The sequence below is a fragment of the Hemiscyllium ocellatum genome, chromosome 4 (assembly GCF_020745735.1).
Source record: "Hemiscyllium ocellatum isolate sHemOce1 chromosome 4, sHemOce1.pat.X.cur, whole genome shotgun sequence".
In the NCBI taxonomy this organism is placed as follows: domain Eukaryota; kingdom Metazoa; phylum Chordata; class Chondrichthyes; order Orectolobiformes; family Hemiscylliidae; genus Hemiscyllium; species Hemiscyllium ocellatum.
The window spans coordinates 40,937,417-40,962,061 of record NC_083404.1 but is presented as its reverse complement, the minus strand read 5'-3'; the positions used below and the strand labels follow the sequence as shown (position 1 = coordinate 40,962,061).

Below are 24,645 nucleotides of genomic sequence, written 5' to 3'. Positions count from 1 at the left end.
AGAATCCTAAACTGATTTTCTATTGAGAATTTAAAAACATCAAAGCAAGACATCCCTTTGCAAAGTATGTGCCACAAGACAAAATGTGATCTTACCTCCTCTTCTTTCGGGTCTTTATCTGTGTGGTTTTCAAGTGGATTACTTCTTTTTTGAACCTCATTACTGTCTTTGTGAGTAGAATCTTCTGTTGATGGCAAGCCAGACATAGTGTTGTAACTGTCAGTCGTATCAAACTCAGCTTTATGTTTGTCCATCAAATGTGTATTTGTTGTAGCTGGAATTGCACTGGGAGGACTGCGCGCTGCCCTCATGTGCTGTTTGGCTCCAGATTTATCTTCAGCGTAGATGCCGGATGGCGGAGTCACACCTGATGAATGGCTGTGCTTTGGAGAGATTCTAGTCTGTTTGGGAGTGGTTTGTATGCCAATTTTCAATTTAATATGTCGGCACCCTGGACAGCAGTGATGATGAATGTTTCCTTCTGCTGATACTGTATGTTTCTTTGAGACATGATCCAAATGACTGTGCCTGGTTTTAATTGTCCTGACTTCACCAACTCCGATATTGCACAGGAGTTTCTCTAAACCTTCCATCGTCAGGGTGCCATTTTCACCATACTGATCAAAAAGTTTTTGCAGATAGTAGTTCTGTTCAAACATCGCTTTATTTCTGTCCAGATCTGTATTGGTTGCATCTGGAAGAGGGAGGTGGCCATGTTCACCAACTGCTGTGCATTCGGTGTCATGATCAATGTGACCACAGCTTCCGTTCCAAAAGGAAATCAGCAGGCAGGTCAAGAAAAAATTGAGAGGTAGATATCTCATTACCCAAATCATTCCTGCCACCAAGAAGAAATAGATTATATTTACATACTCAACTAATTTACTGCAGAGACTACGTAAACAGCAATGCAGCACCAAATTAACCAGATTATTTTCCAACGTGTTCAATTCTAGTCCGATTGTAATCAGTGCTCATAAACTTTAGATCAACCTCTTCCTGTCCTCTGGCAGTGCACCAATGTTTTACTCATAATATAATATATGATTATAATTGACCATAATTATAATAGCGAGTGTTGTGCAATAAATTCTGACCTTGCCTGCAACACCTACATCCTGAGAACAATTCTTCACCACCATAAAAATGGCTACTGCTCAGTGTAGTTAAATAAATAAAACTTCTTGTATTTAAACAACTGGTGATATTCAGCCCACTAAAAACTGGTTGTTATTAAATTCACTGTTTTTGGGAGCCTGCTGTGTGCAAATCGCATGCCATGTTTCTTCCATCACAGCAGTGTCTACTTTTCACGAAGTCTGTCATAGGCAGCTCAGCTCTCCAAAACATCCTGAAGACATGGAAAACAGTTTGGAATGTAAATGTTTCCTTCCAGCCTTTCAGTCACCGAGATTTTGCCACCTTCAACATTACCCTCATTCCTCACACCTTTAATACTGCCTCCAGTGTTCACTCCCCTCTCCTTCTGATCCACCTCACGCACCAAAATCCCAAACCTTACTTTTCACTATTCTGTTTAGCCAAAAATACCAGGATGAAAACTTTAGAGAGTAACCCTCACATTAAATATAGTTCTAATCACTATATTTAATATTGCCCATTGCCACTTCACTATCCTAAATATCCTATTCACAAGGCCTTCCAGTCCCAATTTCACTCCCCATTCCCTCCTTGCTGTTGGAGACCGAGATCCAAACAGGTAGAGGCCCTGGAGAAGAGTCTCACAAACCACGAGAACTACGGACCCTAACTCACCTCACCCTCATCATCCTCCTTTCTCATTCCCTCTGGCTGTTAATTGACCACTTCCCTCTCAATGACACTCACTCACCTCTCCTCCCTGCCCCTCTCTCACAAACTGACTATCCTTTCCTCACTTCACCCCCAGACAGTCACTGACCCCTCACTCTCCCCAATCCCCACCCACTGGACACTCACTGACCCCTCCTCCTACCAGACACTCACTGAACGCTCACTGACCCCCTCCACCCCCAACACTAACTGACCCCTCACACTCCCGTCCCCACCCGGACACTCACTGACCCATCACATCCCCCCTCCCCCTGGAGACTAACTGACCCCTCACACCCCCGTTCCCACCCGGACACTCACTGACCCCTCACATCTCCCTCCCCGCCCGGACACTCACTGATCCCTCACATACCCCCCTCACCCCCACGACACTCACCGATCCCTCACATCCCCCTTCCCCCCTCAGCCCAGATACTCACTGACCCCTCACATCCCCCTCTCCCCCCCACGACACTCACTGACCCTCACACCTCTACCCCTGCCCCGACCAGACACTCACTCACCCCTCACATCCCCCTTCCCCACCGCACCCCGGACACTCACTGACCCCTCACAACCCCTCCTCCCCCCAGACACTTACTGACCCCTCACATGCCCTTCCCCGCCCGGACACACACTGACCCCTCACATCCCCCCTAACTCCCACGACACTCACTGATCCCTCACATCCCCCCCACTCCCACGACACTCACTGATCCCTCACATCCCCCCTCACTCCCACGACACTCACTGATCCCTCACACCCCCCCTCACTCCGACACTCACTGATCCCTCACATCTCCCGCCCCCCAGACACTCACTGACCCTTCATATCTCCCCTCACCTCCCCCCCCCGGACACTCACTGACCCCTCACATCCGCCTCCTCCCTGGACACTCAATGACACCTCACAACCCCACGATACTCACTGACCCCTCACATCCCCTCACCCCCAGACACACACTGACCCCTCACAACCCCCTTCTCCCCCCCCCCTCCCCCGGACACTCACTGACCCCTCACATCCTCCTCCCCCACCCGGACACTCACTGACCCCTCACTCCCCTCCTCCCACCCGGACACTCACTGACCCCTCACTCCCCTCCTCCCACCCGGACACTCACTGACCCCTCACTCCCCCCCGGACACTCACTGACCCCTCACTCCCCCCTCCCCCCCCGGACACTCACTGACCCCTCACTCCCCCCTCCCCCCCCGGACACTCTCTGGCCCCTCACTCCTCCCTCCCCCAGGAAACTCACTGACCCCTCACTTCCCCCCCCGGACACTCACTGACCCCCTCACTTCCCCCCCCCCGGACTCTCACTGACCCTTCACCCCCCCGCGACACTCACTGACCCCTCACTCCCCCCCCCCTCACTGACCCCTCCCCCCGGACACTCACTGACCCCTCACTCCCCCCGGACTCTCACTGACCCCTCACTTCCCCCCCCGCCCCCCCGGACTCTCACTGACCCCTCACTTTCCCCTTCCCACCCCCCGGATTCTCACTGACCCCCTCCCCCCGGACTCTCACTGACCCCTCACTTCCCCCTCCCCCCAGACTCTCACTGACCCTTCACTCCCCCCCCCCGGACTCTCACTGACCCTTCACTCCCCCCCCCCGGACTCTCACTGACCCCCTCCCCCCGGACTCTCACTGACCCTTCACTCCCCCCCCCCCCCGGACACTCACTGACCCCTCACTCCCCCCCCCGGACTCTCACTGACCCCCTCCCCCCGGACTCTCACTGACCCCTCACTTCCCCCTCCCCCCCGGACTCTCACTGACCCTTCACTCCCCCCCCCCCGACACTCACTGACCCCTCACTCCCCCCCCGGACTCTCACTGACCCCCTCCCCCCGGACTCTCACTGACCCCCTCCCCCCGGACTCTCACTGACCCCTCACTTCCCCCTCCCCCCGGACTCGCACTGACCCTTCACTCCCCCCCCCCCCCCGGACACTCACTGACCCCTCACTCCCCCCCCCCCCCCCCGGACACTCACTGACCCCTCACTCCCCCCTCCCCCCGGACTCTCACTGACCCTTCACTCCCCCCTCCCCCCGGACACTCACTGACCCCTCACTTCCCCCCCCGGACACTCACTGACCCCTCACTCCCCCCTCCCCCCGGATCCTCACTTCACCCCCCCCCCGGACCCTCACTCCCCCCACGCCCCTAGGACTCTCACTGACCCCCTCCCCCCGGACACTCACTGTCTTCTCTTTCTCTCCGGACACTGAACGTTAAACGCGTGGACTGACGATCCCGCGCAGTCGCAATGGCATCGACTCAGCAGCGGCGCCCGGTGTTAGTGACCGGAACTGCTGCGGCGCTGGAACAAAGAGGTCTGGAAGACAGGTCAAACACAGGGACTATTATGGAGAGGGAGTACAAGTGAGGATGAGAGAGTGTGACTATTACAGAGAGAAGCCTAAAGATTGTGACTGTTAGAGAGAAAGGCTAGACAGAATGACTAGTAGGTTGAATATTAGAGATCTAAAAAGAAAGGGTTAGAGAGTGACTATTGGACAGAGAAGCCCAGAAAGAAGGGGCTGGAGCAAGTAATTACTTGAGAAAAGTCAAGAGACAGTGACTATCAGAGAGGCCTAAAGAATATAAACTAGTTGAGTGACCCACAGGGAGAGAGAAAATGTAATACACAGACATTGACCTGGATAAAGTAAGCTATACAAAGAGTAACTCAGAAAAAAAGAGCTGGCGAGAATGATTGTTAGGAAGAGAGGGACCCACGGACAGAATCATAGACTTTTTCAGCACAGAAGAAAGCTATTCAAACCATTGTGTGTGCACTGGTTCAAGAAAGAAGTAGTCCCATTCTCCAGCCTTATCTCCATTGCCCTGTATGTTCATGTACATAAGTACATGTCCAATTTATTTTTTGAAAGCACCTATGGAATCTGCCTCCAACACTCTCCCAGGCAGCATATGCCAAATCCCAACAACTCTCTGAGTAAAAATGTTTCTCCTCATTTCTCTCCTGGTTCCCTTGCTGACAATCTTGAGATTGTGACTTGTCATTACTGACATCAACGAATGGAAACAATATCCTTCCTTACCTTGTCAAAATTGTTCATAGATTTGATTACCTCAAAAATTCAACTCTTTGTCTTCTCTGCTGCAAGGAGAGTAAGTCCAATTTCTCAAATCATTCCTTCTTTATATTTTCTGTCATTTCTGGTATCATTCTAGTAAATTGCCTTTGCACTCCCTCCAGGGCTTTAATACCCTTCCTTAAATAAGGTGTTCAGAACTTAACATTATGGTTCCAAATATGGTCTGACCAATGATTTGTGAAGGTGTGTTACTACTTCCCTGCTTTTATACTCTATACCTCTATTTATAAACCAAAAGATCCTATAAGCCTTCTTAACAACTGTTCAACTCGCCTGTCCACTTTCACTTGAACCCCTAACGTCCCTCTGTTCCTGTACTCCCGTAAAGTTATATCTGTGATGTCTCTCCAGGTTTCTTCTATGCGTCACTTCACATTTCTATGCATTGAAATTCATCTTCCAGGCTTCTGTCCAGTTTGCCAATTTGTCATTGTCTCTCTGAGGTCATCTTTACAATTTGTTATTCTGTTTAGGTAAGTATAATATGCAAATACAGAGATGTAAACCTCAGCATGCATCTCCAAGTCATTTATAAACATCAGAAAAGTCAAGGGTCCCTGCACCAATCTCTTGGGAATATCACTACTGGAGTCCAGACTTGTATTTTGTCTGAAAAATATCCTTCTGTAACTACCCTCTGTTTCCTATCATTTAGCATGGAGAGTGGCCCAGAGAGAAAGAGAGACTAACATATAGAAAGATTGTGACCCAGACAAAATAAGCCATAGACAGCATAATCCGTGGAGAGAGGATAAATCATAATGAGAGACTAAGAGTGACCCAGTTGGACCGAAAAGAGAAAGTCATAGTTACCAATAGAATCTGATACAGTGAGTGAATGACAGAGTGGCCAATATGCTGATAGTCCAAGTCACTGATCCCAACCCCTTCTTACTTAGATTAGATTACTTAGTGTGGAAACAGGCCCTTCAGCTCAACAAGTCCACACCGACCTGGCAAAGCACAACCCACATTTATCCCTTCACCTAACATTACAGGCAATTTAACATGGCTAATTCACCTAACCTGCATATTTTTGGATTGTGGGAGGAAACCAGAGCAGCTGGAGAAAACCCACGCAGACACGGGGAGAATGTGCAAACTCCACACAGAGAGTCACCTGAGACAGGAATTGAACCCGGGTCTCTGGCTCTGTGAGGCAGCAATGCTAACCACTGTGCCACCATGCTATCCATGAACTTTACTGCCATCCCAACATATAGCACTTTTAATGTTGATATTTGCATTTGTCTGTCCAATTGCACATAGGTCCTCCCTTGTGACCCACATTGGAATTTATGTTTTACATAAATTATGTTTTTGTGGGTGGCACGGTGGCACAGTGGTTAGCACTATTGTCTCACAGTGCCTGAGACCCGGGTTCATTTCCCGACTCAGGCAATGACTGTGTGGAGTTTGCACGTTCTCCCCGTGTCTGCGTGGGTTTCCTCCATGCTCCGGTTTCCTCCCACATCACAAAGATGTGTGGGTCAGGTGAATTGGCCGTAGTGTTAGGTAAGGGGTAAATATAGGGGTATGGGTGGGTTGCGCTTCGGCGTGTCGGTGTGGACTTGTTGGGCTGAAGGGCCTGTTTCCACACTGTAAGTAATCTAATCTAATCTAATGTCTGCAGAATTAAACCTAGAATTGTTTTCTGTATACAGCTCATTTATATGAAATGGAAATAGTATTGACTATCCTCTCCGCATTATTCTCAGGATAAGGGTTTGGATACTTCTTCACTCAAAGGTTTGCAATCTTTAGTATTACATATAAATTTATTCAGCACGTTGTCTCAAACGCATTCTACATCTCATCCTGGTCATGTTATTTAATGTTATGTTTCTAAATTTATATTTCCCATCCCACTGTCCAACAGAAGCGTCCTCATCTTGCTTTTAATGAATAATTTATATGAAAACCAAGTATATAGTTGAGATTTTATTTGTAATATTTTCGAAGTTCTCCCTTTTCCACTATGAAACCCACCCATTAAAGTGGTAGAGCAGATAAACAGTATTATCCTTTCGACTCTTTATTAAAGATAAAGAATACTTTATTCAGGAATTGGTGTGATGCATGGCTAATGGGTCCACTATATCATATGTAATATCACCATAGGATCAAATGCATTTATTATATGTTCTGTTTTTGCAATCTCTTCTATATGCCGTGCAATATTTGATGGTCCCCGGGGTGCAGCTTACAACATTATGTATCTATAGGAGTGTATTTCCTAGACTGCAATGGGATGAAGGTTGAAGATGCTACAGGAGGATCCCCTCACAGGAAGTGACGCTCAATAGATGCGCCTGACTTACCGACTTCCGGCGGGGCCTCGGGAACTCGGCGCGTCACTTCAGCCGGCTCCGGGGCTAGAGCTCCTTCCCCGTTGCGGGGAGAGGAGAAGGAGAGGGGGCGGCGGCGGGGGGGAGGAGGTGAATGGGAGTCATGTCGGAACCTTGTGTGGCGAGTAATGGAGGTGAGGGAGGCACCTGGAGTCGGGTCAAGGAAGGGGTGACATCCCCTGGCCCTGGGTTGTGTGTGTGTACTGTACACCTATGGCTTTGGAATGGGGGGGGGGGTTGAAGGACACAGTCGAGTATTGGCGGCGGTGAATTAATTTCAGTCTAGAATCTGAAATCTATCCGTTTAGTCAGAAAACAGCGGGAGTCTGGACCTCGCTGTCTCAAAGGATGGTAGATCTCACAAGGCTTTAAAAGTATTTCGATATTCAAAGAGGACTATGCACTAAGTGATGGAAAGTGGATTAAACTGGATAACTCTATTCGGACCAAATCGCCTCATTCTGTGCCACAAGTTGTTTGTGACATTTTTTTTCCAATAAACCATAGGGTAATGGCAAAAAGAGTGCCATTCCATCTGCTTAGTGTGACAGAGTAAGCAGGTTAAGAAACATTTGTTGAGATTGTTTAGGATTTTGAATTAAACTGAAGTTTTCTGCAAAATAGGCATAAATTGTAACAATGGTTTGGCACAGTGGCTCAGTGATTGCCCCTGCAGCCTCACAGTGCCAGGGACTTGGGTTCAATTCCAGCCTCGGGGCAATTGTCTCTCTGGAGTTTGCACATTCTCCTGTGTCTGTGTGGGTTTCTGCTGGGTGCTTCGATTTCCTCCCTCAATCCAAAGATGTATAAGTTACCATAGCCATGGAAAATGCAGGGTTACAGGGATAGGTTGGAATGGGTCTAGGTAGCCTGCTCTTTGGAGGTTGGTGTGGACTTCTTGGGCCGAATGGCCTGTTTCCATACTGGGGATTCTATACACAAATGGGTTCTGTTATAATGCATGATTCTTCAACGCAAATTGGCTTTAACACGATTGAAGAATTTGGACCATTTTTTGTAGAATGTGAACTTTCCATAACTGAATTGGTTATAATCGGTCCCGTTAATTTAAATGGCACAGCTGTTGAATGATTTTCTTATAATGCGTGATCGCATGAGAACAGAGCTATCACATTATATCAGAACCAACTATATTCTATATATAATCTTCTGTGCCAGCCAAAACTCTTCACTGAAACTCTCTATCCTGATTACCTCCCCATTGCTTTTGTTGTTATCCAGTTTCTTTCAAAATATTTATTCACTACCTTTCTAAATAAGTTGTTGTTTTGATCATGATTTGTAGTTATACTCTCTGGGTTTTGTAGACGAAGAGATTATCTCATTGGAACATATATAATTCTGATAGGGTATGGGCTATCAGAGGCTGTTTCTCCCTGAGCTGTGTAATCCCAGGATAAGAAGTCAGTTTGTGAATGAGATGAAAAATTCATTAACTTTTGCAGAAACTTTAGATTGATTTTAGCTAAGTTGCCATTAGTGGTTCTAAAAATCTGTCATTTCCTCTGAATGTGAAGAAAAAATTGTCATATGAAAAACAGATATGCAAAATAAATGTCTTTGCTTTGTGTTGTAGATCAGAATACTGATGTGAAAACAGAGAGTAATTCTCTTTCTTCAGGAGTTGCTGACCATGTTAAGGAGCTTGCAAACAATGCTTATCAGGCTTACACAGTAAGTATTAGATCATAAAGAGTTACCATGAAATTCAGTTTACTTTAGGGCCAAGACAATGGTAGCATTTCTTTTCCATTAATTGAATTTCACGGCGAGTTAATTTTTGTTGCGGGCTTTTGAATTGCTATGATTACTACCATCTTCCACACTGTTTGTGTCAACTGAAAAAAGAGGCTGTTCTATAATCTGAAACTTAATGCCTGAAGTGTGTATGTGAGGAAATGTCATGGTACTGTTATTCTTGACACCACTGAGTAGCAAATGAGTTCAGCTCCCTTTTCTATGTATTATACTTGCAGCACCTGTTAGGTTTATTTCCATGTAAATAGCACTGAATGAAACAGTCACAAAGTAATTACAAATTTTGTACTACATAATGAAGTTGCTCGTCAGAATGTTTGGACCAGATGATCATAATGTGGAGTTTTCTGCAGTTACCAGTTGTTATTGCAGTTTGATAATGGGTAGAAAACAAGATAATGCACACCATCTGTTTTTGAGTCAGAGTAAAAAATTGATTGGGGGTTCTTGGAGTGCAGTGGTAGTGTCCTCACCTCTGAGCCAGGATGCTTGGGTTCAAGTCTACCTGCTCCAGAGGTGTGTAATAACATCTATGTCATGTTGAGTCAAAATATCTAAAAAGGATAATTGTTCAAGTTAGCTTATTTGAAGTTTTAATGGAAAAGGGTATGGGAATTTATCATTTGAGGTACGACAGAAATTTTCAGTTGTTATCAGAATGCCAGGTCACAATGTCATTGTTTGCTGTAAGATCAACTGCTGCACTTTTGTTTGTTTTCCTTCCTCTAACAACATCTTGCATACTGTACCATATTAAAACTGCATCAGTGTTTATTCGGAGTGTATGAAGCTCCAGAAAATTGCTGCAATTTGCAGTTTTGTTTATGCATGCTTTCTTACAATTTTCCGTAGGCAGGACAGTTTGACACTTGTCTGCAATATCTGGGCCATTTGCAAGAGCTGAACAAAGATGATTACAAAATATCTCTGAATAAAGCAGTGGCAGAGTTCTACAAAAATGGACAGACTTTGACAGATACCTTGAGACAGACTCTTAACCTGTTGAAAAATCAGGTAAGACTGAAAAAAACCACTGATGTCGTTTTAATTTTTGTCTGATCTACATAAAATGTTACTAAAGAAAGACCTTTGAGGCATTTCCCCAAAAAGGCATTTTTGTTTTGAACCAACATCTCACTGTTTGGTTTAATAGCTTGCTCCCCGATAGTCACTGCAATCCTCATTGTTGATTCACTTTTGGTTTCTTGCATCGATTACTATTTTTCATCAAATGGTCTTTGCCTTTTCCTAATCCACGCACTTAACAATTTGAAACTCTTCATGATGTGGTTAATATTCCCCTGTCAGTTGGTACAATCTGCATACTCAAACATTTAGAATTGCAAAATTGTAACAGAACTTGGCTCTTCAGCTTGTGTGGCCTTTGGCATGCATGTTCCTGCTTGAAGCTGAGATGCAAAAGAATTTCCCCTCTAATGTCCAAAGTCTTTGGAATGCTCTTCCCCAGAGAGCAGTGGAGGCCAGGTCATTGAGTATATTCAAGCTGTGTTAGACAATTTTTTGATCAACAAGGGAGTCTAAGGTTGAAGGATAGTCAGGAAAGTAAAGTTAAGGTCACAATAGGATTAATCCTGATTTTATTAAATGAGCAGCCTTGAGGGGCGAAATGACCCACTCCTATTTATTATGCTCATATCTGTCTTAAACAGAGCTTCTTTTCCAATCTTATTTCACATCCTTTCAGTTCCTTTAAAATATTTTCAAATACTCTCTCATTTCAAAGGAAGTTCTATTAAATCTCTGCCTCCAGCTTTCATATACTTGTTTTCTCCCAATGATGATCATAGACAATAGGTGCAGGGATAGGCCATTCTGCCCTTCGAGCCTGCACCACCATTCATTATGATCATGGCTGATCATCCTCAATCAGTATCCTGTTCCTGCCTTATCTCCATAACCCTTGATTCCATTATCCTTGAGAGCTCTATCCAACTCTTTCTTAAACAAATCCAGAGACTGGGCCTCCACTGCCTTCTGGGCAGAGCATTCCACATACCCACCACTCTCTGGGTGAAGAAGTTTCTCCTCATCTCTGTCCTAAATACCCTACCCCTTATTTTTAAGCTGTGTCGTCTGGTTTGGGACTCGCCCATCAGCGGAAACATGTTTCCTGCCTCCAGAGTGTCCAATCCTTTAATAATCTTATACGTCTCAATCAAATCCCCTCTCAGTCTTCTAAACTCAAGGGTATACAAGCCCAGTCGCTCCAATCTTTCAACATAAGATAGTCCCGCCATTCCAGGAATTGACCTCGTGAACCTACGCTGCACTCCCTCCATAGCCAGAATGTCTTTCCTCAAGTTTGGAGACCAGAACTGCACACAATATTCCAGGTGTGGTCTCACCATAAATTGTTTCCCTGTTGGATCGGGCTGTAGTATTTTTTGACAATATTCTGCAAATAGGAAGATGAGGAGAGGCCGAGGGGGATCATTTGGTGATTGCAAAATGAGTAAATAACTAATTAGCGGCAATTTTGGATAGCAGGGTGAAGGGCTGGAGAACTGGTTGGGCTATGAATTGGCTTGTGAGGTGGTTCGACTGAAGAAGTCAACAAGTGGATGGGACACAGGGTTTGGAAGTAGAATATGAGGGTGGGAAAGAATGCTGAGGAGAATTACTGTAGGAGACCTTTCAATGCATCAGGAGTTCTTTCTTGGATGCAAATTGAAAATGAGAGCGTTAATTTGAAGTACTTATTTGGGTTACTGTCTCTATTGGGTTGTTTTAGGTGCATTCCACAGTTGAAGAAATGGATGGACTGGATGATGTTGAGAACAGCATGCTTTATTATAATCAAGCAATCATTCTTTACCATCTCCGCCAGTACACTGAAGCTATATCAATTGGAGAAAAACTCTACCAATTCATAGAGCCTTTTGGTAGGTAGTTCTTGTTCACTCTACTTGGTTATATATCAATAGGATTGATTTAGTCATGGTGCTTAAATATCTGTGTTCTGTTAATACTTTTACTGTCTTGTGAAAAGCTGACAATTGTAGAATGAGTACTGGAAAACATCAGCACAGTCCTCATGTCTAGGAAATAATTCCCAAGCCCCCCTCAAAGTTTCTCCCAGTGTTGGTACTACATAAATTGCCTCCTTTGAAAACTCATTCTGCGTATTCATTTCCCTCTGCACAAAATTGCTAATTCTTGATTTTTTTTTCATCTCAACCTGTTCAGACATGTTATGACACAAGAGGGTAGTATGTGTATGGAATGAGCTGCCAGAGGAAATGGTAGAGACTGATACAATTGCAACATTTAAAAGGCATCTGGATGGGTATATGAATAGGAAGGGTTTGGAGGGATATGGGCCAGGTGCTGACAGGTGGGACTAGATTGAGTTGGGATACCTGGTCGACATGGACGGGTTGGACCGAAGGGTCTGTTTCCATGCTGTACATCTCTATGACTCTGACCTCTGAGGTAGGGACACTACCACTCCATTGCAGAGACTTAACTTACTAAATCTAAGGTGCTTTTTCACCCTCCTTATAAGTTGAATGTCATGTCCTCTCAAATTCAAATCTGTTTTGAAATTATTGAGTTTACCTTGTACTTTCTACTTTGAGATCTTCAATAAGTTTTGTTTTAACATTTCCTAACATCCCAGTTTCTCTGATGCGTGATCTCAGTCCTTGAATGAGTTCCCCCATTTTGAGACAAATCTTTCTATGGCTAAGTATTTATCCCTAGTAAGTGACCATGTTAAAAAAGTAGGACTGAATCAGACATCTTTACAAAGCTTGGATTTTGTGCTCCAGTTCCCCAACAGTGTGACCCAGATTGTTGTTTGTCACGTTTGTTGCCTTGCACACCACTGATCGCTTCAATGATCAATAGTCTATCAGCTGTGCCCAAATTCCCCTCCTGTGTCATATCTTAAACAATGAAAAGGTATTTGTTTATTATATTCACATATGATGTTGCAATTTTCTCTGTTAAATGGCATCCCTCTTCTTCCAGTCCAGCTTTCCAAGATGTGATGCATTCCAGGTTTTAATTTTGTCCTTTTGAGTTTATCATTTGCAGAGGCTTGTATCAGTTTTTCTATGGACAGCAGTACAAAAGAATAGATGAGAATAAATGAAGGATATTCTACACAGAAAGATTTAAATATATAAATCTACTCTAAGTCATCAATTTACTGCAGGACATTATTGAATTATTGCAGGGAAATCAAGTTACACTTGTATATTGATGTTTCACTAATATTCCCCTATCATTCTTATGAAACACTAAATAAAGCTTTGTTAAAACAGTTGCTAGGCAGAGCGTCCATGTAAGATAAATATAAGAATGACAAAATTCAAATAATCGCAACAATTTATACTGCTGGAGGGAAAAAAAAATCCAATCAACATCCTTTTCTCCTGTGGTATAAATTGTGGCCATGTGAAAGTTGATATTCTTGTGTTTGTCGCCCCAAAGAGTGTAAAATCAAATGCTTCAGCAGCATTTTAAGCAATATAAATGTTTGTTGAAAATAATGAGTTAATCTATATAGTAAATCTTTCTTTTAGAAATTACTCTAGAGGTCATTTAAAGTTTTATTTGCAGCAAACATTGGAACCACAAAAGCTTGATATGACTGACCCCAAGCTGTGCCTGTCTGTTTGGGCTTTGAGATGCTTGGTGCTCAGATCATTAAAATCTGATTTGTTTCTGTCTCCAATCTTTAAGCAGAAGAGAAATTTGCCCAGGCTTTGTGTTTCTTGCTTGTTGATCTTTATCTATTGACGTACCAGCCTGAGAAAGCTTTGCTGCTGCTTGCTGTTCTGGAGAAAATGATTTCACAAGGAAGCAATAAAAATGGCAAGTCCAATGAGGTTAGTATATTTAAATTTTTTGAAACTTTTATGGCAAATATAGCTTTTAATACAATTTACTGTTTAAATTTCCATCACACGTTTTGGCATAAACAAACTCCCTTTCTGAGAGCTGCTTTTAGTTCAATAAGGTTGCACTAGCTTTTCTAGCCAGTAATGTGGACTCGTCTCTTTGTAGATAAATGATTTTGCTAAGCGTATGAAGACAGTAGGTTGTAACTGGAAACAAAGAAAAACTGAAGTTGCTAGAGAAACTCAGCACGTCTGGAAGACAAAGGGGTAAAATTTATTTAGGAAGATTTTAGAAACACCAAGGGACAACAAACATTGGTAGAAAGTATGTCTAGGCTGCCAATGGTTATGTAGGACAAGGTATAAATTAGGGAAATAAGGGTACATTCAGTAAAGCTAATGCAAAATCAAAGGTAAATTCAATCTATATACAGACTAGGTAAATCTAATGAGCTCCAATGTTTGGAGGATGAATTCCCAAAATGTGTACAAGGTGGTTTTCTCGAGTAGTTTATTGAAGAACCCAGCAGAGAGCAGCTATTCTAGATCTGTATTATGCAAAGAGAAGGACCTGATTAATAATTTTGTAAAAGAACCTTGAGAGTTATAGGGTTTTTACAACACTGAAAGAGGTCCTTCACTTTGTCACAGAAAGTAGTTACCAGGAAGGCAGAGGAAACACTTCAAGTGTATCCTCATAGCCTCCGTTTTAAAAAAAATCATGGGAATCCCTTGCCCAAGACTACCCAAACTTGAGAAACAGCATCCATAAAGGTGCTAAACATATTCAGTGTCTCTAAAAAGCTGAGATGGAGGTCACATGTGAGGGGCAAGCAAAAACACAAGTAAGGCAGAAGTGAGGAGTACAGATGCTGGAGATTAGAGTCGAGAGTGTGGTGCTGGAAAAGCACAGCAGGTCAGGCAGCATCTGAGGAGCAGGAAAATTGACATTTCGGGCCCCTCATGAAGGGCTTTTGCCCGAAACATCGATTTTCATGCTCCTGAAAAAACACAAGCAACCCAACTGCTGCCTCATCGAACATCGCTTGCCACATCAGCAGAATGTGCAGATCCACGAATGGGCCATTTAGTCACTTCAGTGTTGACAACTCCAGAGTGGAAGAAAGTTATCCTTGATTCCAAGAAGAAACAAGATAACTACACCCTTTTTAAAAAAAGTGATCTGATTGGGCACAGTCAATGAATTTATTAAGATGATATTGTTAAATATTCACTTGCATAACACGTTAGAAATTGAGCTCAGCTATTCCCAGAATCATCACAAAAGTTAAAGATTTTATCAAAATCCGCAAAATTCTCCAGTTCACATATGTTAACCAGTTTAATAGAAAACATGGACCAGAATTCTGTACTTAATTATTTTTTATAACAAACTGATTATAGCTATAGTTAAACAATTATGAATCATCCGCATACAACTCTACTAGTTAAAAGTCTAACTTTTCTATAAAACATCCGCTCTACATCTGGTAGAAATAAAAATGATGTTACGCATGGAAGAACAAACTGGAAAGGCAGTTCAAAGGACTCTGTCCTCTGGGTTCATTGATGTTCCTTTTAGCTGGCTAAGACGTGTTGTTCCTTGATCGCTCTTCATCTATTTTTGTTTGTAACTGCTTGTCGGAGGCACAGAGCAATTGCTTCACAATTGGTTTTGGTTTAAAAACAACAGCTTACAAAAATTGGTGAAGGACAATAAGCTGGCTTTTTTTCAGGCTTTTCACCGTGGAAAGACAGATATCACCTGCTGTTCCAGATGTTCAAAGGCTTTTGGCTATGTACTTAACACCCACAGTCAATTCACCTGGCTGGGAGGCAATCATATAGTTGTTGGCGGGTAGAGACATTTGTCATTGGTCTGTGGAGTGATGACCAGTTGTTGCTGGCCAAACCTCACTTTGTACATACTTCCTGATGCAGCACATCTGCAGTAACCTGCTTCCACTGGTTGAAAGAAGAACAGCACTTATAGCAAGTGTTGGTACTTTGCTTAAAAAAGAAATATAGCAATCGTTTCCACAATCCTTGAATTTTAAAAACAGTTCTTCCCACTTCAGTGCAAATTATAAATATAGTAAAATTTAAAAAGTCTTTACAATATCATATTTCATAGTCTGTTAATGTTTCAAGGATATTACTAAAAACAAATAAAGGAGAACCAGTGCTTATGGTTGTATTTGGATTTTCAGATTTTTGATAAGGAGGTTAATATACAAAGTAAGGATTGGTTCATAGTAAGGAAATAGAAAAGGAATGAATGAATCATTTTGGTGTTGGACTGTGTTTAGTAGGGTACCACAAAGATCAGTGCTTGGGACCCAGCTGTTCATGATTTGTATCAATGATTTGGATCCGTGGACCAAATGCAATATTTCCAAATTTGCAGCTACTACAAACCTAGATGTGTGTTGGAGGATCATACAAAGAAATCTCCAAGAGATGTGGACAGGCTGACTTAATGGGCAAGAACATGTCTGATGGAATGTAATGTGGATAAATGTGAGGTTATTCTTCAAAAGATATAGGTTTCCTTGTTCATAAACTACTAACAGCTAAGATACCAATGTAACCAATAATTGGAAAGACTAATGATGTGTTGACTTTTATCACTGGAGGATTTGCATGCAGAAGTAACTCTGTCTTTCTTTAATTGTATAGAACCTTGTTTGGTTCTTCCCTGAGGAAAGGATACATAGTGGGACTACAGCAGAAGTTCACCAGATTAATTCCTTGGATTGCATGTCGAGGGGAGATTGAGGAGACTGAGCCTGTGTTGTCTAGAATTTAGAAGAATGAGAGATGACCTCCTTGAAACATGCACATATTTAAAGGGCTAGACAGACTGTAAGCCGAAAGGATGTTTCCCTAGTTAGGGCTTCTAAAACCAAAGCAGAGTTTCAGTATAAGGTGCAGGTTATTTAGAACTGAGGTGAAGAGGAATTTATTCACTTGAAGGGTAGCAAATCTTAAAAATTCTCTAACTCAGGGACATAGATGGTTAGATTCCTAGAAGCTGATGATATCAAGGAATATGGGATACAATGAGAAAATGTCATTGAGGTAGTTAATCAACCATGATGTAGAATGGTGGAACAGGCTGTAGGAGGTGAATGGCCTATTTGTTCCCACGTGGCTTGCCGCAAACAGGTAAACACCAAGATTTAATTATTGGAAAGTTCAAATGGTCCTGTAGAAATACTGCTGATAACTGCCTCGATCAAAGCTGTTGTTTGACTTCAAACCAGGAGTCCATTATCTGGTTATTGTAAATTAATCAAAGTTGCTCAACTTGGTAAAGCATGCTTTCACAAAATGACAAAATCTTCTAGTGGAATGTCTGAATTAGCTATACGTTTTATTGGCCTACTGAAATACTGAATGGAGAAATGAGACACATCCTTGAACTTTATTGGACAGGTCGGTGTAATGTTTTCCATGTTTAGAGACTCAGGCCATAATTGGGCTTTGGATCATCCCTCATAGTCCACATATTGAGTATATCAGTGTTCGGTACAGATTTGTTTAAGCACAGACCACTGTACTTGATGGGGTTTGGAGGCAAGGACCTCTGCTGTTCAGTCAATGATGAGTTTTTTTAATATACATGGATGTATGTGTTCCATGATCCTGTCCACCTGCTTGCGTGAACATTTAGCTGTAGTTTCCCAGAATCTGGTTAAGTCTATCTGCAGTGTATATTCTTTAAGCTTTACCTATTCAACTGTGTAGAATTGTAAAGTAATTTCACTCTCATTATTTGATCAAAGGCTTATAAGGATGCAGCTAATCAGAAGGCTGATGCTGGAGGTCTTGTGGAAGCTACTAAATCCAAAATTCATCAGGTGTGTGAACAAGTTGTTTATATTGAATTATAACTCTCTGGAGCAGAGGTGGTTAAAGGAAGGTTGATTCAATCAATGAGAAAAAATGGACAAGGAAGCAAAAGAGATTTCATGGTATTTGCAAGTGAATGTTTTTCCATTCATTCACGGAATGTAGGTGTTGCTGGCTAGGCCAGTATTTATTGTCCATCCCTAATTACCTAGAGAGCAACTAAAATTCGGCCATGTCGCTATGGGTCTGGAATCACATGTAGACCAGACCAGGAAAGGACAAAGATTTCCTTCCCAAAGAGACATTATTGAACCAGACGGGTTTGTTTTACAATACTTGACTACGCTTACATGGTTGCTATTAGGCGGGCTTCAGTTTCGGGTTGTTTTCACGATTGAATTCAAATTTCACCATCTGCCTCTCCAAAGCATTGGCCTGGGGTTCTGGATTGTAGTTCAATGACTTTACCAATGTGCCACTGTATGTAAGTGTTCTCATTGTATGACCTGTCCATGTTTTTGTTTACAGTGTAAAGTGAGAGCTTATGTCCAGATGAAATCTTTGAAAGCCTGTAAACGGGAAATCAAATCTGTTATGAATACAGCTGGAAATGTAAGTACCTAGAAATTGTACTTCCCTAAAAATCATCGCCAAAAGTTAGGAAACTTTCATTCGTAATGTGCCTCAGTCTTCATTTCTCCACCTCACCATTATTTGATATTCATCTTGTCTTGAGGTTAGGGGGATTGGGGGCTGAGAAATAAATACGAGGAGGGTGGGGTTGAAGGGAAGGTAGCTGGAGGTGGGAGAGTGATGATGAAAGGTTGGAGTGTATAGTGGAGCAGATAGGTGGGAAGGAGGATGAATAGCTGGGACAGTTGAAGAGGGCAGTGTTGAATTGGACGTTTAGATCTGGGATGAGGTGGGGGAGGAGAGATGAGGAAACTGGTGAAATCGACGTTGATGTTGTGTGGTTGGAGGGTCCCAAGGCAGAAGGTGAAGTGTTCTTCCTCCAGGTGTTGGGTGGCTAGGATTTGGTGGTGGAGGAACCCCAGGATTTGCATGTCCTTGGCGAAGTGGATTGTTTGTTGCGTGTGTCCCAGAGATGTTCTCTAACATGTCCCCCAAGTTGGCATCCTGTCTCTCCAATGTAGAAGAGACCACATTGAGAGCAACAGACACAGTAGATGGAGTGTTTGGATGTGCAGGAAAATCTCTGCCAGATGTTGGACCTTTGATGGAGGTGAGAGGGGAGGTGTGGGAGCAGGTTTTACGCCTCTTGTGGCGGCAAGAGAAGGTGCCAGGAGTGGAGGGTGGGTTGAGAGGGGGCCATGGACCTAATGAGGGAGTCGCGGAGGGAATAGTCTCTGCAGAATGCTGATTGGGGTGGGGAAGGAAATATATCTCTGGTGGTGGGATCTGACTGCAGGTGGTGCAAATGGCAAAGGATATGGCGCTGAATCCGGAGATTGGTGGGGTGCAAGGTGAGGACCAGGTGTGTACTATCCTTGTTCCAGTTGGAGGGGTGGGGTTCTCTTAGAGTGTAAGAGACTGATGGAAAATGTCCAAAGTTAAAAATCTCACAACACCAGGTTATAGTCCAACAGGCTTAATTGGAAGCACTAGCTTTCTAGGAGTACTCAACAACCATCTGATGAAGGAGCAGCGCTCCAAAAGCTAGTGCTTCCAATTAAACCTGTTGGACAAAACCTGGTGTTGTGTAATTTTTAACTTTGTGCACCCCAGGCCAACACCGACACCTCCAAATCATGATGGAAAATGTGATAGCGTTGTATAAGATTATGATGAAGTAGGCAATGAAAACCTTTCCCATTAACTGCTGTGAAGATTAAGGATCTACAGAGTTAAGGTTTTTGGCAAGCGATAGAGGGGAATCATTAGGAGGAACTTTTTTATGCAGTCAATGCTTAGGATCTGGAACACTCTGATTCCACTTCCCCCTGCCTCACAGGCATATTTCAAAAGGAAATTAGATGAACACTTGAACAAAATAAACTTACAGGGCTTTTGGGATCAAGCAGGAGATTGAGATTGATTAGATTGCCCTACTGGCATGGACTTTGTTTGGTCAAAATGCCTCTTCTGTACCTGAAATGACTTTATAAATTAAAATTTCATTTTAAAGCTAGTAATTTATGTAATAGGATTATAATTTCATTGTATGATTTTAACATTTCACTGCTCTAAATGTCTGTGTTTGTTGTTTATATATAAACATTGTCTCTGTGTGCACATCTTTATTTATTTTATGCAGTCTGCTCCCTCCCTATTTCTCAAGAGCAATTTTGAGTATTTGAGGGGAAATTATCGAAAAGCAGTGAAGCTGTTGAACAGTGCAAATATTACAGATCATCCTGGATTCCTAAGCACAGGTAAGAACCAAAGTAACAGCTATTTTATTGTCTACTGCAGATAATAAGTAATTTAACTAGGTATGTCTAGATAGATGTTTTATGTTGATCAATTTGTAAATTGAAGTCCTAATAAGCGTAAGCTATTAATTTTGTACTTTTACAATAGAAACTAATCATAACTCAACTCTTCAGAAAGAAAGTGATTTTGATATTTACTGCTAGTACCAGTTGTTTAAATGGGGTTGCTGTCCCCACCCATATTTTCAGTTCATTACATTTGAATGTATCGAGAGAGAGTAGCATTCATCTTTACTTTCCAATTTACCTATTATGCAGAAGGGACAGGAGACTAACCCGGTCTTTCCTCTCTCTTTCGCACATAATCATCTGATATCACTAGATATACTTAATGAAATCTGGTCTCGGGAATTGTACTGTTCTGTTTCCATTGCATGACACTCTTCCCATGGAGATTTGGGTCAGAGCCAACATTTGTTATTCATCCAAATTGGAAAAATTTCCTCATGGGTCAATTATCTGTGCTTGTGTTCTATTGTCTAGACGGGCATGAAACATTGAAAGAAATAATCTATTTATGTGGAGTCTTGTCTTTCAAATTTGCTCAAGCTGTCTATCTATATTTGATGATGTGGCATTCCAGTGGCTTTCAGTTAACAAATTCATCTTAATGTGCACATTTTGCCAAACTCATTATTGGAACACATTTCAAATTTGTAAACTCATTCAAAAGAAGGCCATTCACCCTGTTATATCTGCGCTAGTCCTTTGAAAGAGTTATTCAATTATGCCATTCTCTGATGCTCTCCCATTCCCTTGCAAATTTCTCGATTTATCTAATTTCTTTTTAAAATTTACTGCTGAATCTTCTTCCACTTTCAGGGAGCGTAGACCCTTTTTTAGAACCATTTAAGTTTTCTTTATATGACCAGATACACATTTTATATTTTCCTGAACAAGTCCAGTGTGCAACTCTTGTAGACTCTTGCATACCTGCACATTCCTCATCATCTTTGTCCAATTGCCGTCAATTTGTGTCTTTTGATACTTGGCATTCCTTACAGTGGAAGCCAGTTTCTCCATATTTACTCTTATTAAATTAACCTCCTTTACCTTGGAATAAAATTCATTTGCATCTAAAAACTGCCATCTGTCACTCTTAGCTTTTTAAATATATTTATGAAAGAGTTAAAGTATGATGACTCTTGACTTTTCGTTTCTCAATACATTTGTAAACAGGTGAATGTATTAGATGCATGTTCTGGAATAACCTTGGATGCATCCATTTTGCTATGGGGAAACACAATCTTGGAATTTTCTACTTTAAAAAGGCCTTGCAGGAGAATGATGCTGCTTGTGTGCAGTTAGCAGGAACGAGCACAGATCAAGGTGGGTTACATTTGGTCAAATACTCTATTCAAAGAATATTAACATGAACCTAATTAAGTATGAATTGTTTGAAGTTCAGTGGTGCATAAATACATCATTTATCTGGACGTTATCACATTGTTTGTGGAAAGTGACTGTGTCACATGGCTTATCACATTTGCAATGCTGCAGCATTGCTCTGTTTCAATTAGTACATCATTGGCTAGGAAGCACTTTTGAACATTTGGAAGTTTGCCAAAAATGTAGCTTATAACATAATCCACTTATTTTAAAATTACTTCCAAACACACCTCCCTGAAACGAAGAATAATTTACATTTTTCACTCGTGTTAAGCATAATTTTGTACAAATTACATTTTTGGTTGTTGCAAAGGAAGTTGTTTCCTTTAGCTTTTGATTTAAAAGAAAAGGCAGTACTTGTACATGTGTATGTTCATGATGTTTCACTTCGATCATTTTGTTAGAAAGTTGACTTTAAAATCTGTTACTGATTAACTTTTCTTTAGTTCGTACTTGGAGTACATAACATTAAAACCAGCTGAGTAGTCTATTTTGCTATAATCTGCAGCCTTTTTGTATAGGTTTGTATTAAGCAATACAATTTTCTGCATTTTGCAGCCTCTCAATATTTTGTAATTTTGCTTTTTCTTAATTAGGGAAGAAGTTTTCGGGCAGACCTATGAGTACACTGCTAACAAACAAGCGATATGAACTGTTACATAACTGTGGAATCCAGCTTTTACACATTGGTAGACCACTGGCTGCCTTTGAGTGTCTGATGGAGGCAGTTCAGGTATATCACTCCAATCCACGGCTTTGGTTAAGGCTAGCAGAGTGCTGCATTGCTGCCAACAAGGGGGTGAGTGGACTAGTGTCGACTATAATTCCATTCATGCTGCAAGTTTCCTTTCCTGTACTTTTTCTTCTCTCATGTTAAATTTCAGCATTATTTTCCTTCAGACATCAGAACAAGAGACCAGAGGACTGCCAAGCAAAAAAGGGATTGTGCAATCAATTCTGGGTCAAGGTTATCACCAGAAGATAGTCTTGGCCTCACAGTCCATGCAGAACACCGTTTATAAGTGAGTGAGCAAGGTGTCAAACAGGCTGTAAAAAAAATTCAACAAGTGGCTGCATAACACACACGGTGTGAATGAGCAAACTTTTAAGATGTTTAAATGTGAAATCTTACAAATGTATTATTTATATAAAGGCTGCTTAAGATTGTAAAGTTTTTTGTAAACTCTGACAAGTTACTAAATGTTCAATTGATGAAGTGATGTGTGGGTGCCAGGCAGAAATATATTCAGATTTTAGCAGTCAGCATTCCTGAGTTAAGTGCAATTTGGCTGTGGAATACTCAACAGACATGTTCATAGGAATACAATATTTTTTCTGAGCACAAACTGAGAGGGATCCTCAGGTCTTTCTCAAAGGTTCAATTTAATTCCTTGCTTAAAATATCCATCTTTCCAGAAAGTACCAATTCCTACCTCAGGTACTGAGTTCTGGCAGCTTGCCAGTGCAGTACTTGAAGCAAGCAGCCCAACTTTGGTGTTTGAGCTATATGGTGTGTTATTCAACTTCATTGTGCATCATCGCAATTTCTGTCTTTACATGAAGAGCTTTTCTCAGGTGGTATAGGTAGAGTTGGATCGACATTGAGACTTCCTTCTCTTTAAGATAATTTTTTTTAAATCCACGGGTGGGACGGTGATTTTTTTTTTGTACACATGCAGTTATGATCTAGAATGCAGGACCTGAAGAGGCAGTGGAAACTAATCAAAGAAGAACATCCAAGGGAGACTTGGATGCATACTTTAAAAAGAGAAATTTTGAGACTACTGGCGGATGGGGGAGAGAACAGGACTAATTGGATAGCTCTATCAGTGAACTGGCACAGGCATATGATGGGCCTTTTGGTATATGAATTTCTCTTTCCTTAGTTACATTGACTGATTTTCTATCAGTGGGGACTGGAATTTAGAGCCTTCATGGTTTTATGCATCAGCCAAAAAGAGTCTAAGGCACTGGTACTGAAAAGTATGTTGATGATTTATTGGTATAAAAGTATAAATTTGAATTTTAAGGCCATAAAGCCTTTAATAAAATGGTATTTTGTTCTTTTTGTTCTGCAGCGATGGGCAGTCTTCAGCCATTCCTGTAGCTAGTATGGAGTTTGCAGCTATCTGCTTAAGAAATGCCTTGCTGCTGCTCCCTGAAGATCAACAGGAGACCAAGAAAGATAATGGTTTAAGAAATTTCAATCAGTCAAGCAGTGGTGAAACCAGCAATGAAAACACTGAGGCCTGCAGGTACGGGGCATTGAAAGATATATCAGTGACTGTACAAGTGTAGTGTCGGTGAAGTCCTGTTGTGGAATCCTATTTCCTTTACTAAAGGGATAAGTGATAGTGTAGAAAAGTGCATTTAAGGTCGAAGATTAACTGTGATCTTCTTGAGTGGCTGCGCTGGATCAAAGGGCTAATTAACCTACTTGTATTTCTTGTGCTGTTTTATGTTTTTGTGCTTTTACATTTGTTGGTTTGCTTCATAGCATTAATATTTGGTATAAGCAATTGATAAATGATTTGACAGATCACCTCTCCAATCCCTCAACCATTCATGCATGAGCATTATCTTTCTTTCCCTCAGTTGCATACAGGTATTTCTGGTATAACGCAATGGTGCAACCTAATGCAATAGGAGATCGCTATAGAAAATCTCTACATCTGTGCAGTAGAAAGTTCATGCTATTCAACCAGCATCCACTATTCATCAATTAGTTATAGCCAATTCGCATTAAACCAGAAATACCTGTATTATTCTTTGATGATAACATCCACAGCTATTAGGTCAATTTTGTGCTGTGTGAAGGTTAACAGCAGCTCTCATTTTCCACCACCACCTGCCCCATCCCTCACTGCTCTGAGTCAGAATGCCCTCCCCTTTGACATTGTGTCGCATGAGGTGGAATCTTCCATCAGCTAAATATCAGCGAGGCCTAAGCTGCTGTCATTAGATTCTGCTGTATGCTGTGTAATCCTTGTCACTAATTTC

General features: G+C 42.0%; 2 protein-coding genes across 5 annotated transcripts in view; one reads left to right on the top strand and one right to left on the bottom strand.

Annotated features, from left to right (window-relative positions):
* LOC132812623 (zinc transporter ZIP6-like) overlaps window positions 1-4,080 on the bottom strand; it is a 34,779-nt gene extending 30,699 nt beyond the window's left edge. For 2 of the 3 annotated variants that reach the window (XM_060822978.1, XM_060822981.1), the window contains exons 1-2: window positions 4,033-4,080; window positions 96-838 (exon numbers count right to left, since the gene is read on the bottom strand). In XM_060822978.1, coding sequence (XP_060678961.1) covers window positions 96-836 — 741 coding nt within the window. In that variant the 5' untranslated portion in view covers window positions 837-838; window positions 4,033-4,080. Of the gene's footprint in view, window positions 1-95; window positions 839-1,097; window positions 1,346-4,032 lie in introns of those variants that run through there. The other variant, XM_060822979.1, reaches the window with a different exon arrangement.
* A 3,210-nt stretch (window positions 4,081-7,290) lies between these two features.
* cnot10 (CCR4-NOT transcription complex, subunit 10) overlaps window positions 7,291-24,645 on the top strand; it is a 34,567-nt gene continuing 17,212 nt past the window's right edge. The window contains exons 1-12 of one of the 2 annotated variants that reach the window (XM_060822977.1): window positions 7,291-7,435; window positions 8,899-8,996; window positions 9,933-10,094; window positions 11,833-11,983; window positions 13,794-13,936; window positions 17,737-17,811; window positions 18,332-18,415; window positions 20,079-20,196; window positions 21,436-21,585; window positions 22,242-22,444; window positions 22,546-22,667; window positions 23,724-23,900. In XM_060822977.1, the coding sequence (XP_060678960.1) occupies window positions 7,396-7,435; window positions 8,899-8,996; window positions 9,933-10,094; window positions 11,833-11,983; window positions 13,794-13,936; window positions 17,737-17,811; window positions 18,332-18,415; window positions 20,079-20,196; window positions 21,436-21,585; window positions 22,242-22,444; window positions 22,546-22,667; window positions 23,724-23,900 (1,523 nt within the window). In that variant the 5' untranslated portion in view covers window positions 7,291-7,395. Of the gene's footprint in view, window positions 7,436-8,898; window positions 8,997-9,932; window positions 10,095-11,832; window positions 11,984-13,790; window positions 13,937-17,736; window positions 17,812-18,331; window positions 18,416-20,078; window positions 20,197-21,435; window positions 21,586-22,241; window positions 22,445-22,545; window positions 22,668-23,723; window positions 23,901-24,645 lie in introns of both variants that reach the window. The other variant, XM_060822976.1, reaches the window with a different exon arrangement.